At 41.1% G+C, this 15,748-nt stretch overlaps 2 protein-coding genes across 3 annotated transcripts in view; one reads left to right on the top strand and one right to left on the bottom strand.

Moving 5' to 3' along the window:
• Window positions 1–5,454, top strand: part of LOC140951703 (trafficking protein particle complex subunit 11-like) — a 36,508-nt gene extending 31,054 nt beyond the window's left edge. Inside the window, exons 32-36 of the mRNA XM_073401016.1 lie at window positions 509–620; window positions 1,321–1,412; window positions 2,194–2,327; window positions 2,932–3,099; window positions 3,484–5,454. Of these exons, the coding sequence (XP_073257117.1) occupies window positions 509–620; window positions 1,321–1,412; window positions 2,194–2,327; window positions 2,932–3,099; window positions 3,484–3,510 (533 nt within the window). The 3' untranslated portion in view covers window positions 3,511–5,454. The remainder of the gene's footprint in view (window positions 1–508; window positions 621–1,320; window positions 1,413–2,193; window positions 2,328–2,931; window positions 3,100–3,483) is intronic.
• A 1,566-nt stretch (window positions 5,455–7,020) lies between these two features.
• LOC140951702 (putative diacyglycerol O-acyltransferase Mb3154c) lies at window positions 7,021–15,231 on the bottom strand. Of its 2 annotated transcripts, none has more exons than XM_073401015.1 (4): window positions 14,067–14,204; window positions 9,756–10,503; window positions 8,971–9,130; window positions 7,021–7,885 (listed from the first exon to the last, which is right to left on the bottom strand). In XM_073401015.1, the coding sequence occupies exons 2-4, from the start codon at window positions 10,452–10,454 to the stop codon at window positions 7,230–7,232; spliced, it is 1,515 nt and encodes a 504-aa protein (XP_073257116.1). In that variant the 5' UTR covers window positions 10,455–10,503; window positions 14,067–14,204; the 3' UTR covers window positions 7,021–7,229. The 2 variants fall into 2 exon arrangements, with proteins under 2 accessions (XP_073257116.1, XP_073257115.1); XM_073401014.1 differs by lacking the exon at window positions 14,067–14,204 and adding an exon at window positions 15,123–15,231 and having other exon boundaries at window positions 7,022–7,885.
• Between the last annotated feature and the right edge of the window lie 517 nt (window positions 15,232–15,748).

The raw sequence follows: 15,748 nt of genomic DNA, 5'->3' as shown, positions 1-15,748 counted from the left end.
GTTTGTGTGTCAATCCAAGTTTGTAGTGTCAAAATAGCTGCACTAAGGTTGATAAGCCTTTATAAAGCCCCAATACCCACATGCAAATTCTCCAGTCTGATCAATAGTAGCAAGGAATAGGGAGCTTAGGCAACGACGACGGCGACGGAAAGGAGAACGGCAAAAAAGCAATATGTTTATATTAGCAAAACAACAACTTTGCACGTGCATCACGCTTTTTTGTACAGTCGTTGCACGACTGCGACAAGAAACTTCCTAATTTCACCGTCCGCTTGGTAAACACAACACATGTTCTTTTTATTTTTATAATATAAACTTAGATACGGTTCTCCGCATTCAACCCCAGAAATTTCGCCAACATTTGACAGATTAAATGAAATTGAATAAGATCGAATGGTGATCGATAGATGATGGACTTTTTAAGTGACATTTTCGGTTTGTTGGCATCGAGAAATTTTGCTATCATGGCCATGTGACGTAATGACTTCTCTCTATTTCTCTTTCGCAGTCTCCTTGCAGCAAGGTGAAAGTGCTTCGGAGTGTTACTGTTTGTCTGTAAGGGAGGGAGTCAACAGATTGAAGGTTGTAAATATTGGAAGCCTTGCTCTTCAATGGAGAAGGTAAGTGAAGCTTGATATATGGTTATACCGTAAACTTCTGTTTTTAAGTCTTGGGGCCTGTTTCTCGAAAGTTCTGGAAACTTTTCGGGCCCGGAAAGCTGTTTTTTGTTTGTTGTGTTTGTATTCAAGATTAAAGTTTAAATAGGTTTGAAAATAGTACAATGAAGCTAGCAGTTAATGAAGCAAAATTGACTGTTTTGTGGGCTAGGAACTGTGCTACTGTTCAACAGGTTTTGATTCTAACATTTGCATTCGGGCCCGAAAAGTTGCCGGGTCTTTCGAGAAACGAGCCCCAGGGGTTATTCAACTTCGTAAGTGGTTTTAAAAGAGCTTATAAATTGGGGGGGGGGGGGCTTATATCCGGGAGGGCTTACAACCGGACTGAAAAAGTGTTTCAAAACAGGCTACATAGCAGTGCTGATCAAAATACTTTTTGAATATTCTCGCTTTTTCAAGCTTCAATACATCGTAAAATATTGAATTCATTTGATTATTAGCTGGAGGGGGCTTATATCTGGGGGGGCCTTATAAGTGGATGACTGTATTTTTCGTTTACAGGTACATGGGCCTATAACCCGGTGGGCTATATTTTAAAATTATATCTTGCGGGGAATTATGTCGAAATAGCTCGAACTCCTTAGCTGGCGAAGTGCAAGATTGTTACCTATTTCTTCTCTGCATCGTGATTTTTTTTTTACAGAACTTCTGCAGATGAGAAGTTTCCAGTTGTAGTCACAGAGCTCACTTTTCCTTCTGTTGCAGTAGAAAGTGTTCCTTTTGCTATTCAAACAGGTGAGACAGTAAACTGTTATATTCTACAGAAGCGAAAGCTAGATTCTTGCTCAAAAAATGTGATATACAATCGTGGAGAAACGTTCTTGGAACGGTTTGCAATTGATTTATACAGTAGTTACCTGTAATTTTTAGGATGTTTTTTTCACAGATGCCTTGTAGTTCTCCCTCCCCACCCGATACACTGTTAAAAGGCCGGAATCGTGGATACACGGATTCAGCCGTGTATGTCGGGTGGAGGGAGGGGATGGGCATGTGCAGTTTGAAAAAGTGGCCACAACTGCAAATATGTCCCAAGACTTAAGGTAACAAGTTTTTAAAAACTTCGTAGCCTTTCCCCCGGATATAGCTGTCTGTGTTAAGATGAAAGGGCGTTGAAAATCCTATGAGAAGGTTCTCTTGTGGGAGTCTAAGCGCGAGAAGTGAAGTGCCCCGGCATGGACGCTGAGAGAATTCTTTTCTAATCCCTTTTCTTGGTGGAAACTGTTGGCACGAAAACTAGCATGCATTCCTGCTCGCAGGCTACCATGAACCATGCCACAATTCATCATTCAGTAATCCACACGTGCGTGCTACTTAAGCAGGAATGTTGTCCATACCACAGACTTTGCTGTTGGAAGTATGTTTAATGGCCTTAAAGATCTTCATTTACCGTCACCAGTCTTTTACGCGGACAGGTGATGGCTTACACTCAAAAGTGTGCTTTTTGCGTTGTTTCCTCATCAGAGCTCTTTCCTGTTGATTATGCTATGCCAAAGGATAAATGATTTTGTCGTTTCAGATTTGCCGGCATATGGCTGTGTTCAGACCCCTTTGTGTGTAAGTTACCTTGTTCGCAATCGAACACTTCAAGTCCAAGAAGTGGAGGTAACTGTAGAGCCGAGCGACGCGTTTATGTATTCTGGACATAAACAGGTTAGTTCGAGTGTATTTCTGTCTGGGTTGAGCTACAAGCAAGCTAGAGCAGTTAGCTGTTTTTATGCAGGCCGTAAATATGGTCACATGCTTCACCAGGTCATTGTTGCGTCGAAATGCAGCGTGGGACTATTTTTAAGGACGGAAAGCGACTAAGTTTCTTGCGCAAATTCATAATTGCAAATGAAAGAAGTGATAGCGTGCCATTATGCAATTAGACCCGATCTAAAGCTCAACCTCAAAATTTCTATTATGCAGTCCATGCATTACAGCAGTAAACAGGTGCGTATTGCGTACTTTAATTAATTGAATTTAAAGATAACCGGTTGTCCAAACGTCGGATAGTTCTATCCACTGGATAAATCACTTTCCACCGATAAGTATAAGGGAAACCAATTGCGTTATCCACTGGATGAAAATTTACCCGGTGAAGGCGCAATCCACCTTTTGAACAACTGGGCGCAGGTCGTTACCCGAAAGTCTCAAGATCCAAAACTGATAATTATTCAACTTACCCGGGTTCTGCCACTTTTGGTATATTACTGGAGCTAACTTTTTCTTGCTCCTTCGAAGTTAACTCTTTATTAATGTTTTTCTTTGTTAGATTCAGTTTCGACTGCTACCCTCTGGTGATCACAGGCTCAAATTTAGTCTGTATCCTCTTTCACCTGGCTATTTAACCCTTCCCAAACTGCACTTCAATCTGCCTCGATTCCAGGTCAGTTGGGACGAGCATGCGCAGAAAATGGTTCCGTCTAATGTGTTTATCAAGGTGAGCATTTAATTTACCCGTTAAATGATTTTCATGGTCAAAATGCTCGGGTTCTCAATCCCTTTTTGAATATTTATTACGGATTTTATATCGTAATACGCTATTTTTCGGTGGTTCTGAGTTCAGTCCTTTCTTTAACTAACTCTTTCCTAACCTTTTAAGACTTTCTTAGTATGTACTTCTTTGTCAAGAAAAAGATGATGACAATAAAGTAAAACAATAAGTTTTATACTATGTTGCTGGAGATTCAAGGTTTAAAATGGTTTTCTGAAACTTCCTCTTCTAGTATGTTGCTTAAGGTGACTACAATACGTACATGTTATGCCCAGTACTCAGTAAATTGTTTTGTTTTGTTTTTCTTTTCGCAAATTCGATAATTCGCAGCCGAAGGGACGCGAGTTGGGTTCCTGAATAGCAAAGGCATTAGAGACGACAGTATGCTTTCAGGAAAGGAGAAGAAGTAGACACAAGGCATGGGAGGTCGTGGGCAAGGTTAACAATCCCAGTATCACGAATCCACAAATAGAGACTATATAGGGCATCGACATGTTAATATCCGTATTATATCGATGCCGGTTGATCGACATCTTGATATCGGGAGTCAGCTGAACGGAAAGTAGAAAAGCCAGGGAGACATTGTGGAGGACAATGGGGAAATGCTGGACGATGCTTGTGACGGGTATTCAGGGAGAGGACGTGCTGTAGTTCCACTTAGGATGATAAAATGAAGATCAGATTTGGTACCAAGGTTCGAACGACCGAATTGCCGCAAGTGGAAAAAAAAATTTAACCACTGGATAGTTATTTTGCCGGCAAAATGCTTAACCCTTCCGCCCTTTGAACAACCGGGACGTGGATTAAAAAATAATCTTGCGCTTTCGTGGCTACAGAACAGTTTCACGCCGCCGCCATTTTCCGGGTTCAAGAAGGATCCCTGAAAGAAAGAAACCTGGGATTGTTTCTTACGAAAAGAGGATGAAAAAGAGGCATCTTCTCCCATTATAAATGGGGGAAAGTTTGGGGTATGGTGTTCTGGTTTTATGGTTTTTATTGCAGTGGAAAAACGTCTTTTGAAAGGTTTCTTGTCAAATTTCGGATTGGCGTCTTTTAAAATATAGTAAGATTTAAATTGTATAGTGAATAACGGGATTTCAGAGTGTTGATTATTACAGGCATTTTTTTCCTTGTGGAAGAAGGGAAAGGGGGCATATTTGAGACGGTATGGGATCTATGTGTACTCGAAATGCAACATTTGGGGCTGACCAAACTTTGGTGTGATTTTTGACGCAAAGACTTAATGAACCTCAAGCAAAAATAACCTTTATTATTGAAAACAGTTAGCAGTTACAAATATTATTAATGGATCTGGCAGCAATACATTAAAAATAACAACTCTCTTTACAATGCTACTACTATCTCTAGAAAGAGCATGTTTAAACATCATACTTGTACCCACGTTTTGCCTGGCCCTCTCTACTACGGTAGCTAAAAGGGAAAAGGGGCCATGGGAAAGAAAAGCGCAAGTAATAGAGTTACGATCTACTCCTCCATTCCTCCTTTGGCCTAATTAAAGGAGATTGCACCTAAAATTTTACGAGAAAACAAGACTCAAGAACGTTTTGGAATCGAGAAAACAAAAGTCTGTTCGTTCGTTGAGTGTGACTGAGATAAAAGCTTAACTATTTCCCGACACGGAGTTTATGCAGCTGTCGCTCAATAATTACTCTGCCTTAGAGGAAACTGCCTAGGACACTGAGTAACGTTTGAACGACGAGCTTGAGTATTAACTCCCTTAGGAAAATACCGCCCTCTGGTGAGATCAGTAAACATAAGTGTCCATGGCAAACAAAAGGGTCTACATTTGGGGTAACCAGTGTTTGAATCGCGTCAGTGGGATCCCATTTCGTTCGTCGATCATACAAGCGATTGTACGGACTCCTGCACAGCAGGAATTCTTAATTGCGGGCGGCGGGGAGCATTGCATGACTCCCGCCAGACCTCACAAAGATTTAGCCAGAGCATCAGTCCTTCCTTAGGGGATAGGGGAGAGGCTATTTTAGGGGACAAAGCTGATTCTCTCCCTTGGCTGTCCCCCCTTTTTCGCTTCCCTCTTCTCCTTTTTCCCCTGAAACGCCTCATACTCAGGCTAACAAAGATTCTGTAAACTGATGGTATACTTCAATAACACTAAAAACACCTCCTAAGTACCCTATTCCCAAATAATGTCGAATGAACGTTAAACCGCTTAGTGGAGTCCAAAGTGGTCTGGAATATTACACAGGTTATTTTAAATAATTAATCGAAATTAAACTACACGTGTACTACAAACTATTACAAAGATGTTCCTAACGAACAATCAGGGCAGCTAATACACAGTTTACCTTCTGATTTCTTGGCTTTCTTTGAGTATGCGTTGACGCAAAAAGTCAGTGTAAAAAATCTCTTTTTTCTTATTGTTGCAGTGAAGGTAGAGAATTTACCTTTAACTGAATCTTTTTTCAGGGATTCTTTAAAAAATTCATCTGTTAGATATTTTCTATGCTACTCACCAGTAAATATATTGATATGCAAAAAGTCTTAACACATTTCACGACATGCCAATCTAATATAGAATAAAGTTTCAAAATAAATATAATTAAATACATTATTTGATAGTAATTTATATGTAGAGAACTTTCATTTTGTCGTCCTCAGGTTGTTGCATTAAAAAAGATATTCAAATTTGGTTGGATTCTTATATTCATGTACAGATTATCACAGAAAATAGATCTGAATAGTCTTTAAAACATGCAAGCACCTTCCTTTTCCTAACTTCTCTCTTGCCTCCGCATGACACCTTCCTCTCGGCTTTGTCGCGTGTCATGCGATTTTTCACGCGCGCTCGCGTTTATTTTGCTCGCTCTACTATCCTTGAGTAAAACGAGAGACTACTCTTCGTCTAAAAATCTAAGGCGAGTTTGTATTTCCACGAGTTCGTAGTTTTTATTTTGGTTTTAGTATCTTACTAAAACGTCCTATGCTCTCATTCGGCCGCATTTTTACCCGGGAATGCACTCCACTTCGCCTGAGCCACGACCCACGGGGTGGATCGAGAGCTCAAACACGAAAGAGGCTCGCTCTTGATTTGTCGGAAAATCAAGAGAAATCGGGTCATATTTGCCATTTAATATTCGTTGATTCAATACATAGTAGAAACATGCCTAGTTAATCACTAAACTAACGAAATACTGAGCAAAGAAAACAAACTAAGAATAGCTGCTTTTCACAAAGTACGCAATAATCACGTATCCTAATAGCAAAATGTTATTCACTTGATTAGGGACTAATTTGCCTGGTTCCCTCTGTTTATAAGCTTGCAACATCACGGCATATTTAAGAAGGACTGGGTTCAAATCACAAATAGCACTCATCCTTCAAATCCAATGACTTGTTCTTCGATAAACAATGAAAAAAAAGAAGCGATCTGGGAGCTTTTGTTCCTAATTTAAGCAATACCCTTGCAAAGTAAAAACGCAGATGTGCAAACAAATTTTATGTCCAACCAGATACTCCTTCGTCTAATTAATAAACAGATCCCGGATTTAAGAATTTAGCATCAGAACGGGAACGTCAGTTGACAACGGCGCGCGCAAATCAAACAACTGGCTTGACCAATGGCAGAGCGGCAAATTGGGCACCGGAAGTCGTGTTTAGTCCTCTCCGCATGCTTTCCCGTCGTCAACTGACGTTCCCGTCCTGTTGCTAAATCAGCCTATTTTTGAGCGTGGCACGTCAACCAGAAGTGATCTTCTTGAGCAATGCTTTTGCCCAGTTTTTCGGGCAAAGTAAAGCCAATAGACACTTCGCAAGATGCAAGATTAAAATTTTGTAGTGTCAGGCACATTAGTACAGGAAATATCTCACTTCCGGTTGACTGAGTAGCGACTTAAATTTAAAGCACATTGCAATGGAAAAGGCCTCACTTCCGGTTGACTTGCGTGGCTCAAAACGCCTTTGCTTAAGTTTTCTAATAAATTGTCAATAAAGAGTACCTTGGTAAAATTCTAAAATAGAACCTTTAAAGTAAAACAAGTAGAACCTTTAAAGTAAAACTGGTTGACCAACTCAAGTGTTTTATAGTTCTCCACTGGTTAAAAGTACTTCCTTTTGGCAGCAGACCCGTCAGGTGCCAATACAGGCCCATTTTTCACGCACTTGTACATCTCTTCAAACTCCTCCACAAATTTTTCCGTCAGCTTGGCGGGGTTCGAAAGTACAGCCTTGTCAGACAAAACGTTCATGCGTAAAGTACCCGCATAGCTAAACACTGTTATGGCCATTCCAGTGTCACTGATCAATGGGGGCCAGGCTATCGCGGTAACTACTTCTTTGCCATTGATCTCAAACGGAGAAAGAGGCCCAGGAACATTGCTAAGGATCAGAGAGCAGTGTCTGTTAAGCGAGAAGGATGAAAACCGACCAATGAACTCAGGCAGGCGACCGACTATGTGTGAATAAACAAACCCAAAGATACGCCAGTCTGAAGAGGCTTTTAAGTTGTCCATTCTTCGCTTGGTTTCCATGAGACGTTTCAATGGATCTGCCATGCTCACAGGAAGACTATACAGCAAGCCAGTTGAATGATTTTCCAGAGGGATGTTATCTTTTGACAAGACCTTGAGAGGGCGAGTGTTGATAGTGACGGCGATCTGGATATCCGTAGGATTTTCCTTAATTCCCTCGGAGCTAAGGTAACGGCGTAATGAGCCGGCCAAGCATGTGGATAGGACATCGTTCACGGTCGTGCCTGGGAACAGTAGGTTAGTGCGATTAATTGGCCACAATCAAAATATTCGAGATCAAGGGCATGACATCCATGCTGTTGTCCGATACAATTATAAAGAAGTTTTCTTACATGTTAATAGATAACACAAAGAGATAGTGAAAGGGTATTTTTCTTAAATTGTTCTGTTTATACTATGTCCAAATTCTGGCAACTTTTATCACTTCCATTCTTTTTACTTCAGGTTAATTTGATATCGTAGAGTCATTCAACTTGCCGTGAAAATAATTTTAGTCTTGAGTGACTACCTATACTATTGAAGCCCGGACAGGAACTCCTAATAAATTGGAGGGAGTAACGGCCGGGGGTTGATACGAGTTTAATTCAGTTCCCCAGCACGCTTTTAAAGGGCCTGTGTCACGGGAGTCCAGTTCATCATGTTAATATTGTTGTGAAGTATTTTGGAAGTCATTTTTAAGATCTGTCTCATTTTGAGTTTCGTTTTTGTTACATTAAGTGGGTCAAGGTTAGTCTGGATTTTGTCCGCATGGGTATTTTCCTGTTTTGATCCTTTATTTTTGCTTGTACTTGAATTTTTGCTTAGCTGGCGAATTTAATTAATGCCATTTTAGGAATATCGTTTGGTAGCCTTTGTCAGATGTGAGTTTTTCATAGGTGATCGTGTCAGTGATGTTAGAGCAGGCCTTGGTTCATAAGTCCCATTGAGGCTCCTGTTTACGTTTGTTAACCATCGTTTTAGTTTTGCATTGGTTGGCAGTTTCTTGCCGATCGCAACCATTAAGGTTCAGTAATACCAAAACATTACCTTCACCCAAAGATATATTTGCGGCAAATGAAACATTACTAAATTACCTGTTTTGTAATAGAACTATCTAAGGTAGTCTTTCGCCCCGGAATAAGACAAACAAAAGGTTTATAACTAGAAAAAGCTGAGTCTACTTTTCAAGTTGAGTCATCAAGTCTTGGACCAATTGTCTCCATCAATTCACTAAAAAATATATCCTAATTTTTGCTCCAGTTGTGCCTAACAAAAAGGCCCACTTGAAAACTCCTTGCAGAAAGATTATCATTATTTTCCCTGTCATTACCTGTTTTAGTCTTGATTTCCTTAACAAGCTCAAGGTCAATTGGTTTTGTCCAGCTGAATCGCTTTTCACCTGACAACTTTTTGGCGGGAAACGGATTGTCTGCAGTGGATAGTGCTACACTCAGAAGAGCCAACGGACCTGATAGAATAGTCTTCCATACCTGAATACAGAAAATAATATGATTTTAGGTACGGTTCGGCAAAAAATGGTATGTTTTTTTCGGTATAAAACAACGGTTAAAAGGCTTTCGCAACAGCCAAGGTACGAGGAGCTTGATCCCACTTAGGGCACTACACTGATCTACATTGCATTTTCTCCCTAGCTCGGCAATATTTATATTTCCAGTTTTCAAGCGCCCACACTGGCTTACCCTGTCTACAGACCCCCCCGACCCCCTTTCCCCCTCCTCCACTCAGGAACAATCGGACAAGGGGCTTCTCCGATGTTTCGTGATGGGAGGGGGAGTTTATACACAGGCTAATTAACACCGGCTGCAAGTTGCAGTTACCATTCAGGCTTTTAGCACTCGTTGCAAGTATTGGTGTTGCAAGTGGTACCGGCTTTACTTTTCCTAACAGCGGTTGACTGGTGGTTACATGCAGTGCCGGATCCAGACCTTGAGATAACGGGGCGGGCGGTCATCCGGACCCTTAGATAAGGGGTGGGGGGGGGGGGGGGGGGCGGTCTCCCAAGAAAATTTTTTCGGCCCTTCGGTCCTCAGTTTAGTCTAAAAATAAGGGGGTGCAAACCCCCGGGCCCCGGTGCACTCTATTCTTCAAGCTTACCTGTTTCTGTTTGTCACAAGGGGTAGTCACCGGTTTTTTGACGCGCAGTAGTTCTGGCTTCTTATCCATCAGCCTGCAAAAAAGGCCAATCAAGGCAAAGGCATCTCCTATAGTATGGTGAATTCTCATACAAATGGCTGTTTGATCCTTTCCTGGCATGTCCATAGGCGTCACTATAACCTCCCAAGGAGAGATATCATCACACATAGCTGACGAGAACTGTTCACTAAGCACTTGTTGTAGTTCATCTTCACTGCGCGGAGCAATACCATCGTATTTAAACACATGCTTCTTTATATCAAAATCCTGTTCGTCTACCCATACATAGCGCCAGTATTGTTTGACGACGCGTTTACGCATGCGTGCGTAGCTGGGTTCGTCACTGTTTTGGACCACACGGGAGATGATGAGCTTGCGAAGGTCATCCAAACCAATTTCCCCCTCCAACACGAACAGTCCATTGATATAGTTACGATTGATCTCCGTCTCGTGAAGGAATGGTACGTCATTGCTCGCCAAAATTCTTCCCAGTTTATAATAGGAAATGATGACTCCTTGGGACCATTTAAAAACTCTGAACAACAACCATAAGGGTAGGGTAAGAATTGCAACCAACGTCCATACTAAGATGGCAGAGAAACACAACAGGCCGTAAAGGAAAGACGGAGCGATCTCCATATACTTGGAATAAAGATTCATGGTGATGTGATCAACAACGATTGGCTAAACTAAGATGTGACGTCACTTTCTGCAATACGAAAGAACCAGGCAGTCAGATATCATATTTTAAATGACGAGGATTTTATCTGACGAACTAATCGTAAAAGCTGAGTTTCATAGTTACACGCAGAGCGCGCAAATCTGCTATCTATATATGTGGGTCAGGGTTTGTGTAGACGTCATAAGGCGTCCGGCCTCCATCACCTCGCTGTTCCTTACTTTGACTTTACTTTGACGCAGTAACCTCTCCCCCACCCCTAATGCCGGCAGATTCGTGCGTTTTTCGCATGATTGTTTCTGTTAGCAAACATCTCTCGTCTGCAGGCATCCCTGCGTGCTCTTAGCGCCGCGCATGGTGTCATGGGCGAGCTCTGTTTTCCTCGCCATAGTGGTCAGTGGGGCGAGGCAGTTATCAGAACACGTAATTTGGTGGATCAAATGCATTACTATAAGATGGAAAGCAAGACTTCCTCTAATACAGTGAAACCTCTATCAAGCGGACCCCCCATTAAGCGGACACCCTCTATTAAGCGGACACTAAGCCGGGTCCCGAAATTAACGTCTTACATTTCCCTTTATAACTAACCCCTATTCTGCGGAGACCTCTATTAAGCAAACGCAGACACTAAAATTAATTGTATTTGGCTAATTTTAACACCGGACTGAATTGACAATAGTCGTATTGCATTACGTCCTTGAAATATCTAGTACTGTAGCAGCTGTAGTCGATTAATAAAGATAAATCAATACATTTAGCTTTCAATAAACTGTATATTAGACCGAAAGTCTTGCTCAAAGTACAGCACAGCGTCCTTAGCTTCCTTAACAACATGGAACTTTATCACAACACAGAGTAACCGTTGAAACTTAATCGTTCAAAAACACCGCGCAATTTTTACAAAACTCTATTGGGCGGACACTTGGGAAGGTCCCGAAGGTGTCCGCATAAAAGAGGTTTCACTGTACTATTCACTTTTGCGAAGCTGCTACTTAACGTTAGAACTATTGGGCAAATGAGTGGGTTTATTTAACTCTTAGTTTAATGAGTGACCAACATCGATTTTCTCCTAACTATATCATAGTAGACGAAAGGTTATAACTGAATAAGAGAAAACGTTTTGATCTTCTAGCAAATTCCCTCAACTTATCTTGCAATGGATCCTCCATATAACGAACGATTCTTTACCCCACTAATAGTAAAATATATGGAAAGGGACCTGGATATAACGAAACCTCGTTATAGCGAACAAATTTTGCCAGTCCCTAAGCCTTTCGTTAAATCGAGGTCCTACTGTATAAGGAAATGTGTGGATGTCACTCTGGAGAATTTGTATGTGGAATTAAAGGGTTAAAGAATTCTCGCCATTGTTCTCCGAACGATTTTCTTTTCCACACTATTCGAAAACTGACTCTGAATGGATCACCTAAGAACGATTCATTGACACGGCTATTCACATAACATCCCTGGCAACGTGCATAGCTTTCATCAGATCATTCCGCCTTGCCTTGATAGAACCAAGGAAGCTAGTATTTATTTCTACTTTGCATGTTGTTAGCCCGGTAGCAATATAAGGTTACTTCTAACCTTTCACTCCTAGTACTGAGGAATTCAGTTTACATTGAAGAGAAAAAGAAACTCTTATTTCGCAATATATTTGGTTCCAAGCAAAAGTACTAATGAACAGGTTTCATTTGAATGGTAACAAAATAGGCTTTCATCCACAGACTAAAAAGATATAACGGTGCAACCATATCTTCACAGTTGTCATTTGACTTTTGTAGGGTTAACCTCTTCGCTTTGAATGTTCCAAGACCAAGCTTAAAAATTTGCACTTTTTGATCCCTTTTCTTTCTTGCTTGCTTTCAGTTTCTTTTTTCCTTAAAAAGCTACAGTTGAAGCTACAGCCAGACTCACATAACGTTGATTTTGACAGCCAAACTTACGGGCTTCGACTTAATTCAGCTGATATACAATACATGCGTTTAATTTTGGCCAAGTTTCTTCGGTCAAGCTGGATGGAAGCTGGCCAATTGTTTTTTTACTTTTTTTTATTGCCAAGGTCCATGAAAACAGGCGCGTAAAAGAACGAGGCCGACATTCAGGACGTTCAGCCATCTTGAGTGAACAAGCGTGATCAATCAGGGTTTATTATATGGCCGAAACAAAATCTTTTCTTGCGGTACAAGGCTGGCGATATTCCGAACGGGCAAAAGAAATAGGACCATCTTTCTAGCCTGCGTTGCTAGCGGTTTTCATAGTGTTTGTCGACCAAACAAAGCAGGCTTACCGCTACATCTTTCCTGCTCGGGTGGCCAATCAGAACACTGGCCCCTTCATCTTGCCGGCCGCTCGCTGAGCCAGCCATGTAATAGGGAATAAAAGATCAGAAGTGGCCGGATGTGGATTCGAATCAAATTGGTGAAAATTCTTCTTCAGACACAACAGTGCAATATTTAGAGACTCTTATACGTATCTAGAAAAGCAGACCTACATTACCGGAACTGAGGAGAAATTACCTGAAAATTCTTAGTCTGGTATAGTACTGAGCAATATACCAACAAAAACTAACCATACTGGCAAGAAAAAAAGTTGCACGGTACTGTAGCTTGCCAACGGAAAGCTACGAGAACAAACTTTCGTTACAGTTTGAAGACAATTTGAAGACAAAAGGGTTGAGGAAAAAAAAAGAAATTCGACTGATTGGCCCAATTTTCTTTCCGAAAGAAGTAATCATTGTAATTTAAACCCATAAGGAACAATAAGAGCCATGTCTACCAGCTTCAGCAGATGAAACTCAGAAGTGATGGACAGAGGAAATTTCATTAACTAAGAATTGTGGTTCTCAGTGAAAACAAAATACATTCGATTCTCTCTTAATGGGCACCCCCATGAGATAAACACCTCGGTAAAACGGACATCTAGATTATGCTTTTCGAGGGGGACATTGGGGTTTACGGTATTGCGGTATTGAGTTCTTTTTATAAGCGGTATTTCGGTAATTTTGATTTTAATGTGCGGTATTGCAGTATCATCTAGCCCTGAGGTATGCGGTTTTTCATCCTTTTGGCTAACGGTATTCGGTAAAAGAAGATCTTTCGCGGTATTGCGTACCGTTCTTTTACGCTCAATACAATATGCCACGCAAAACAATGTAAAATATACAGGTTAATATATGATAGTTAATCTACAATGAAATTGTTGTTCCATACAATGACCGGGCTTTTCGATCGTTGTAATGATAAATTCGAGAGCTTACGTTTTCTCGCAACGGCTGAGGTTGATTGCTGGTGCATACATGCTTGAGATAAACAGACACGTGAGATGGATACAACTTCACGTATTAAAGCGTAAATGCGGCATCGATATTTCGTGGATTTTCGACAGGGTATTTGCAAATTTTTCTTACGGTGTTGCGTTATTGGGTACTCCCCAATGTCCCCCTCTTTTCCTTTACTAGCATGGGTGGCAGGCCCCACGAGTATCTCTCGCTCCTAAAACGCCCTTCCCCTTCGCTTTCAAACGCCTGCCATGCTAGCCTCCCACGCAGACGTTCTTAGAAGAGGCTACTGCCATGCAGTCAATTTCTTTACCTATAAGACGGACATTACTCTGTAGACGGACACTTGGTTCTAGTCCCAAAGGTGTACACCAGTAGTTTGAAAAATGCAGGCAGCAAAGGCTAGGCAATATTTAGGCAAGACTAAACAATTACCAATGCTAAAAAATTTTGCAGACGATCAATATACAAAAGTAGTATGATTGATCATATTACCATATGCACAGGTGACATATATAAGGTCGGTGTGACAACCACATGTATGATCAAGGGACAGAGTCCATGGCGCAATGGCTGAACATTGGCTTTGCGTACAGGGGCGAATCCAGAAAATTCAGAAAAGGGGAGATGGGTTACTTGCTAGCTACGGGGAGAGAAATAAGTTCTTTTCTGGTTTAAGAATACCCAAGACCATCTGTGTCGAAAAATTAAGGCTCCAAAGGGCATAGTTTCCTTAAAATTCGAGGGAGCCATGGGCGGGGCTCTTTTCCCAACCCCGCCCCCCACCCCCGGAGTCTTAATCCGCAAATGTTAGCACAGTATTACATACAAGATTGTACTGATAAATAATGTAAACACCGGCCTTTTGACATGTCACTCTTTCACTTGTAAGAATTGTAAGATTTCTACAAGTCCTGATCAGCGCCAGCTTACAGAACAGTTGTTTAGCATTTTATTCTTTTTCAGATTTCACAAATAAAATTAACGATTTTTACGGTCTAAGTGAGAACGTGAAAAAGAAAAAAAACGTGATCAGTATCAATCAAAAGAATGGCTATGAGCTGTGAGTGGTGGCTGTATTCGCAGGAGGCTGTCAAGTGATATTCAGCGTATAGCGTGTCTTGTTTATAAAGAACGCCGATCGGTGAATACATTTTGAATTCACATAGTACAAACATGAATATCCTTCCATGTTTGAAGCCGGTTTATATCATATTGTTAGAATGAATGAAAGCCGAGGGAGCACGATCGGCGTTTAGAAACGTAAACAGCTCTGATCTAAATACTTCACGTTCTGAGTGAAGCCGGGCTAAAACTAACCGGCATAAGACAATAAACACGACAAACCGCTATTCTAACTACATCATACCTGAATGAAATTTTCAAAGGCCAACGAAGATGTTCAAATGTATGCCATACAATTTACGTCTCACTTCCCGAAAAATGGAGAACGATTAGGGTGAATTATTGACGGGATCAAAGCAACAACAAATATACCTACCCGGAGAGTATCAACTTACAGAGAAAACAGCAAAGCATTTCCGCTCACGACTCACCACCGGAAGTTCCTTTTTTAGCTTATCAGCTGAAATAGTATACTCGATATTTTCCCAGATATTATTTATTTTCTCTGATATTTTCCTATTAAAAAAACCTAAATTAAACCTTTTTTTGGACCTTAATCAATTGCTGCATGCCCTAAGGTATTATTCGATTGATCGTACTTATTCTTCCAGAACCGGGATCCAAGGGGGGGGGGGGTGGCTGATCCCCCGGACCCTCCCCCTGGATCAGACCCGGCTATTCTTTATCGACAGGATCGTATATCACTTTTTAACTGGCTGACTTTTTTAATGAAACGCGCGTTGCATTTTACCACTAAACGAAATTTCCAGGGATAACGTGACTTTTATTAGCGAGCTTAAGCAACGACGACGGCGACAGCAACGGGAACGGCAATAAAACAATAGGTTTCATTGACAAAACAACAACTTG

Source organism: Porites lutea, chromosome 11 (genome assembly GCF_958299795.1).
Source record: "Porites lutea chromosome 11, jaPorLute2.1, whole genome shotgun sequence".
Classification (NCBI taxonomy): domain Eukaryota; kingdom Metazoa; phylum Cnidaria; class Anthozoa; order Scleractinia; family Poritidae; genus Porites; species Porites lutea.
This window is presented reverse-complemented; position numbering and strand designations above follow the sequence as displayed.